The sequence below is a fragment of the Theropithecus gelada genome, chromosome 18, assembly GCF_003255815.1.
Source record: "Theropithecus gelada isolate Dixy chromosome 18, Tgel_1.0, whole genome shotgun sequence".
Classification (NCBI taxonomy): domain Eukaryota; kingdom Metazoa; phylum Chordata; class Mammalia; order Primates; family Cercopithecidae; genus Theropithecus; species Theropithecus gelada.
Window position 1 is genome coordinate 26,261,589 of NC_037686.1, and position 7,394 is coordinate 26,268,982.

Genomic DNA, 7,394 nt, shown 5'->3' on the forward strand with positions numbered 1-7,394 from the left:
TCCTCTCCCCTTTTCTCTTTCCCTTTTCGCCGTAGTAATGATGTCTAATTATCAGCAGCAGTGGATTACTGCAACATCAGGAGCAAAGCATCTCTTACTGACAGCAAAGCCAGCCGCGAACCCTCAAACCTCAAGCAGCTAAGAATCATTCTTAGTCTACACGAAAATACTATTCAAATACAGTATTTTATTTTGATCAATATATGCCTCGGAATTAAGAGAAAATATATTTTTGTCCTCTTGGTGACTGTACTTCTACCATCGGAAAGAAAAATCAACATATCGTTAAGGAAGGAATAATCTGAGATGTGGGGAAACACATGATAAAAGGGGATCCTTTATTTTTTAACTCCATTGAAATCATGATTGGCTGTCTCTCAGAGAAGGAGGAGCCTATAATTCTATGCCAGGAGCGGTATAAAAATTTTATAAAGAGCAATAGATGAGTTCATAAATTAAAAACCTCTTCAATATTTCAAAACAGGCTTGAATAAAAAGCAGAGCTCTTAAATACTACATTGAAACCATTATCTAAGAATCACCTGATGAATTATATTCTCTCCCATAAATATATGGAATCTTTACTGAATAGAGAAACACGTGTTACTTTATTATTATCCCTGGAGTTGTCACTCTATGCTAGATGTCTTAGCAGTAATTCTTTAGCAATTCTGCATACATTTTTGACTCAAAATAGTGGTATATTAATGCGTGAATGCTAGTTTGAATAACTGGCATTTATGATGATCTTAGTGTCTCTGGAATTGTTCTGAATTTATGTTATTTAAAATAATCTTTTAAAGGACACTTATGTTAACACATATAGTGGGTGTAGTCAAATCCATATGAGTATAAACTCATTGTACCAATACCCAAGTGAAGCTATCTGACAGTTAAATAGAGGGACCTAAGTTTAACATAAAAGAAATGAAACATAAACTTCCCAACTAACAGTGTTCCTTTAAAACATATATGATATTATGAAATAATACCTTATGTAAAGATATCTTAAATGATTTTATCCATTCAGTTAGCTCAGTATTGTCCAAAGGAAAATGCATGTTTATGTTTTGAATTCTTGATATTATTCCCGATACAAATTAATCAAAGCACTTCATTCTGTATACCAGATTTCTGGCTCATCCAGATGTAAATAAACCTCAGTTCTAATTCATGCCAATCTAGTCCTCATTATTTAGGAAAGCCAGACAATAATCTCACCATTGTCTTTAGTAGTGACACATGTTAAAGGAGAAGACACATTTACAGGTCCATCTCTTAGAAATCTCCCAACAATAGGACATTGTTAAAAAACAACCACCACCACAGAACTTTTATGTGTGTTTCCATTTCACCTTTATTTTCGGTTCCCAATTTCTATATAAATTCTAAAATAAATATACATCCTTCAAACAAGTATTTCTAATTAATCTCAGGAAACTGTAAACTGATTTCCAAACCTGAAAGAGCCTTCCAAATAATGCTTCAAAAAATAACTTTTCATGCACATATTTTCAGTTTAATATAATATACCTCCATTAGAGATAGAATAGCTTTCAAAGCGTCTCCTTTCTAGCATCCTCCAGGAATACTGCACCGGGAAACAGTTGCCAGTACAGGAAGGTGAAAAGGAGGAAATGCTCAAGAAACCCCAAAGCGAGGCAAAAATACAAAGGATGCCAGATAGCCTCCCCCATCCCTACTCCAGGCGAGTACCCACCGTGGCATGATGCAGAAAGGTCTCATGCATCAGATCTGCCATCCTACTTGTAGCCCACAGTTCCCATCTTCTTGTGAAGGAAATCAAGGCTGCTGCGGCTCCCCAGCCCCACCGGCTTCTGCAGCGTGAGGCTGAGATGCACTGGGCTCTCAATGCCAGTGCCTCACGGCGCCTGGGCTAGAGCTTTGTGGCCATGAGACTAGAGCCACCCCAGAAAGAGGAACAAATACACACACCATTCGATAGCGCCTAAACCCATCTCTCTTTGTTGTTCATCTTCTAGCTGCGGCTTTATTTGTAGAAGAGGGAAGTGAGGAAGGGAATGGGGGGCGGGGAGGAGGAATTCTCAGGACCTTATCTACAATCTCAACAGTCGCGGCAGCGATCTCTGGGAGTGATCGAGGCATTCGGGCTGCCCCTTGCCTCCTGGGCGGCGATCTAACGATAAAACCTGACGGTGTCCTGGGGAAAACCCACATCCACCGCTAGCGCCACGTTCGGGCTTTATGCCAATAAGGAGACACTGTAGACTATCGATCAGACTTATCTGTTCTCAGAGCGTGCGGCCGGGCTTCCAGCCTGGCCTTTATGCGCGGTGGCGGCGGTGGGACACGCGCCAGGCGCCCAGAGAAGGACATGGGACAATGGCCCAGCCCAGGGACGCTAGACGCCGCCCGACCCGGGGAAGGAAGCTCCAGCAGCCGGTCTGGGAGCCCGAGGTGGGGAGGCAGGCCAGTTCTGGAGGTGCGCTGCCGCTTTAAAATAAAGGACCACAAAGACTCCACAGTGGGGAAAACGCGCCTGGCTAATGCGAGTGGGGACGACTTGGGGAGGGGGTTGAGGAAGGTAGGGGGCACACGAGCCAACGGCGGCTCACGGCTCCCCCTCTCTCCCGCCTCTCTCCTTCCTCCCTCCCCGCCGGGTTGCTCCGGCAGACAAATAACAGAGGAAGGCGAGTCACTCACCGTGGTCTTGACAGGCACGTAGAGCACTTGCTTGGCGCCGCCGCCTCCCCCGCGGACCTCGTCCGGCTGGCCCAGCTGGAAGCCCTTCGATTTGACCCAGAATTTAAATTTGGCGTTGTCCGTGGAGCTCGACTCGGAGCCATTGAGGAGCTGGACGATCCGCTCGTATTTTTTACGGGTCACCGTCTTGGTCTTGCCTGAGTCCCCGTAAGTCCTGAGGCACCAGTCCTGGAACTGGCGGTACATGTCGCGCTCGCTCTCCATGTTCCCCGCGCCCGGCCGCCGGCCGGATGCTCCCAGCGCACTTCGCACCTGTTCACCCTGGGCTCATGTAAAATGCAGCCCTGGCCACGTTGCAGGGATGCGAGGTCCCGGCCGCCGCGGGAGCCTGCTTTGGGTGGGGGAAGGGATGGGGAGAGGGGAGGAGGGTCCGGTTGGGCACCAGCAATCAATGCCCTGTGCTACCAAGTCTGGTCCATTCGTAATTGCAACGGCTGTCTCGGACGCTTTTCCTGTTCCCTTAGCGATCGGTCTCTTTAATATTGTGTGACCAGGACCATCCCAACAGCATTCTGGCCCAGAGAAGCTGGGTTTTGAATAATTAAAATCCCACTTCTTGGTTTATTAAAAATCCCAATATTGAATTGGGGTGGTCCCTAGACGCCTCGCCCCCGGGCTGCGTCCGGGGCTGGGCAGGTGGAGCGCAGCGCCGCCTCCCCGCGCGCGCCCCAGAAGCTTCCCCAGCCACTGGCCCCGTGTTCCAGGAGTGAGGGCTGCTCTTCTCCTGAAAGCAGCCGCCGGCCCAGCGCCTGCGAGCCCCGAAGGGCACACGGGTCCCGGATCTCTCCTTCCTCCTGGGTCCTGCTTTGACCTTCCCCACGACGGGTGTTAAGGGACTAGAAAGAGAGAAAGTTCTTACCTGTCATGTTTTTAAACCTATCAAATTCTGTTTTACAGAATTATTTTATCAAGATATTTTAAAAAACGGTTTAAAATCTCATTTCTTCAGATGCATTTGGAATAAATTCCAGCCCTGTATGTAGATTCTACGAGTTAAGTCCCAGAAATTAGCAAAGCATTGATGGAGATTTGGCCATAGTTCTACAGGATAGATTGTAGTGCCCCAGACAGATATCCGTTCCAGGGGGATGTGGGTAACGGAAGGCAGGCCGCTGGTGGCGGGTCTCCCGGATAATGATGGGACCCCCAGACAGGACTCCTCTGGTTTCTGCTGAACAAGACATAGAAGTAAGTTTAGGATACAGATGCTTGAAACCCTTTGCAGGAAATTAAAATATATAGAGAAAGATCATTTTCCCCTTGCTTGGTCACAGTTTGCAGTTCACACGGGAGGTTTCAGTTGCCTATTTTCCCCCTGCCACGTCATGGACACCCCCTCCACTGCTCTGAGTAGCCAAATATGAGTTCCTCTGGACTATTTTTCCAAGCAGATGAAGTCAGCAGTTGCTCCATTCAGGACTTCCATCCATTTGTTTCCAGAGCTGGAAACAGGGGAGTTCCCATCCTCCTCGCGCGGCGGCTGCGGCCGCTCCTCTTTATTCTACTCTCAGTCGAGGCCCGCGCCCGTCCCAGGGAGCGGCTCTGCCAGGAAAACGGCCCGACTAGTGCCCGGCGCCTGGGCTGCGTCCGAGCCCACCTTCTTTCCTCGTCGTCGTCTCCCAGACTGAAACCCGGAAAGGGAACGCGGGATGTTTGCGCCCACTGCGCTGTAGCTGGTCCTGGCACTTGCAAAACGGTCAGTGGCTCCTGCTCGGCCAGGATGAGTGTGTGCGTGTGTGTGAGCAAGGGAGCGAGGGTGTGCGGTGTGCAGGGGGTGCGCTGTGTGTGCGCGCGTCTCCGGGAAGGTCTCGCGGCGGCTGGAGCCGGGACTGACAGCCCGGGCGGAGCGCAGGCAGCTCCACACACTAAACCTCTCGCCTCTCCCCTCACCCCCACCCCTCCCACTCCCCTCTCCTCCCCCCACCCTCCCCGGCCCCTTCCAAGCTCTCTGATTGGCCAATGGGACAAAAGTTTCTGTGGAGACGGCTGGGCGCTGACGTCACGGGCAGAATTGTCCCATTTAGGGATCCCGGGGGCAGTGCGCATGCTGCAGGCTGCAGGTTAGAGGCAGGAGGAGGTAGCAGCGGGCCCGACGGCAGCCAGGTGGCGGAAAGGAGCACGCAGCATCCAGGTGGGGGGACGACTCCAGCAGGGTTTCCATGGAGATTCCTCTGGGTCTAGCCTAAAAACAGCAGATCAGCTGACACCATTAGCTCAGGACCTAATTACTGCTTATTGGAGCAACAAATGAGGGAGAGGGCCAGCTGCAAAGGAAGAGTTTATCCCCCCACCCCATTCCCCCATCTCCTCCTTTCTCCCCCTCTCTCCATCGCTCTTGAGTCCCGGGTGAATTCTCATTAACTTGCAAGATTCCTGCAACAACAGCTCCCCTTCTCCAGAGGCCACCCCGACTGCTTTTATTCTTTTATTTCCTTCTTTTGTATTAAAAAAGTACTAAAATAAATCAGTTGTTCTCAGTCCTTGAATTTTTGTTCAATACATACTAGACCATAGAGCTCAGAGAAGACACTGTCCAATAAGTCACAAGTGAATCTAATACAAGGGACACAGGGGAAAAATATCACTTTCAATTTATTGAGGTGAACAATAATCTTTAGATATTTCACGTTAAAAAAATCTCAATATCTTAAATACATAAATAATTTGAAACACGCAATTGGACAGAAGAATATTCTGAACCACCCTTCTAGTGGGGTATGCTTCACAGGAACAACTCTGTTAAGTTTCCCTTTGTGGCATTAGGGCTCGATTTAGTTAGATATTGGTCATGTGTTTCCTGGAAGTTTCTGGAAAGATAATTGGTCCTGGGGTAGTCATTCAAGAATAAGCTAGTTCTATAGATTTTACTTACTCATATGGTTATAGTTCACAGTTACAGAATTATTTTATGCAGCTTTTCATCTGAAAAGGCATCCCATCCCCTCTAAGCTTTATTCCTATACTTTCAGCCTCCAAAAACCTTCCTTAATCATTCAACTTAATATTACTTTCTTCTATACTCCTCTGTATTGTGTCTTTCAAACATTTTTGAACCCTGTCTTGTAGTAAGGTATACACTTTACATCGACATGTAGTGCATACATACATTTGTTCTGCAAAAATTGTATGAAAACATCTATTTTATTATGTGCAATATACATTGCACTGATTTTTGCCTTTTTCCCTCCTATTTGTTACTATTATTTGGTAAAGTATGGTCCCAACCAAATAAATATATTTTATGACCCAGCAAAAAATGACTGGCAACCTACAATTTGAAAAATACTGTTTTAGATCATAGTGACTACACTGCTCCTTTTACCTTATTTATATTTTCATGTGAGTATGTTTTGTTGTTCAAATAAAATTTTAATGGGAAAACCCTTGAAAGTTTATGTCTTTTTTCTTGTTTTGTGCGGTGAACAATGTACACAGTAAGTGCTTAATAAATTGAGTTAATAAATTAATGAAAGAAGGAGAATAAGAGTAAGGGAAGGAAGGAAGAAGGTAGGCATAATCTTTGTCCTTTCTTGTTGGCTTTTGCTGGGTAGTGTTTGGTTGAAGTTGGTCCCCCGTCTTAAGGAAATGCCAGGGCTTTACCACACACACACGTTGTTCATTGTATTTATAACTATACTTGACACCCTAATGCATAGCAACTAGAACACCCTAGACATACAGAACTCCCAGAAGATAAAAATGTCATCAACCCCCACTTGTATTCACTACATTTGATATACAAGCACAAAAACCCCACAAAATGAAATACATTATATGAAATACATTCTTTTTAAGAAAAGTTAAATGATTAACTACTGAAAGAGTATTTGCATTGGGAGGAAAGGAATACAGAGTTCAAAGATTTCAAGGGTCGTAAGTCTTAGAGCCTTGCAGATTCTCTTGTTTCTAGTGGAACCCAAAGTGTAATATGCTCTGTACTTGCACCCATTATTAATCGTGCTGGCTGAGCCAACACCTTCAACCATATCTTGTCTACGTAGGAGGGTAGGCACCTAACAAAAATCTAAAATCTGCTTCAGCAACTTACTCTGGATTAATTTTCCTCCTTTGAACTTCTCTAGAGTCAGGTCTGCCCAGCCCCATCTCAGGGTCATCCTGAGCTGCTTCTTCAGCTATATGGTTCATGTGAACAGGCTGCCTGGGATTTAACCTGGTATATTCCCAAGACACTTTCCTCAGAATTGCCTCGCTACAACGCATATCTCTCCGAAATGTTTTTCTTCACCCCATCTGAATGCCAATTCCCAATCTGGGCCCAGGGGTCCTGTCTGCCTGACAAGCAGAGGAAGAAAAGAGAGGAAGAGGAAGGCAAAAAGGCATGTAAACTTATATTTTAATTTAAAATAATCCAAAACGTGGGCTATCACAATATGATTTTGTTATAGAAGTAAAATTTCTTCCAACTTCATGGTCAGTTTATAAGTGACATTTTAAAAATTCAGAAAATCTTGCACTTTAGTATCAATCACAAATATTTACATAACACTATGCATTCATCAACAAAATGTTAGAGTACAAACAACATAGAATCTGTGATCAGAAAATCCGTGTTCAAAGAATAAACAAGCTTTCATTCCTTCAAATAATTGTGGATTTTATTAAACAAATATTAACCAAGCGTCAGTTAC

General features: G+C 45.5%; 1 protein-coding gene across 11 annotated transcripts in view; it reads right to left on the reverse strand.

Annotated features, from left to right (window-relative positions):
- NOL4 (nucleolar protein 4) overlaps positions 1-4,647 on the reverse strand; it is a 394,115-nt gene extending 389,468 nt beyond the window's left edge. For 4 of the 11 annotated variants that reach the window (XM_025365631.1, XM_025365629.1, XM_025365632.1 and 1 more), the window contains exon 1: positions 2,686-3,242. In XM_025365631.1, the coding sequence (XP_025221416.1) occupies positions 2,686-2,949 (264 nt within the window). In that variant the 5' untranslated portion in view covers positions 2,950-3,242. Of the gene's footprint in view, positions 1-1,720; positions 2,525-2,685; positions 3,248-3,604; positions 3,914-4,342 lie in introns of those variants that run through there. The other 7 variants (XM_025365633.1, XM_025365630.1, XM_025365635.1 and 4 more) reach the window with 3 other exon arrangements.
- Between the last annotated feature and the right edge of the window lie 2,747 nt (positions 4,648-7,394).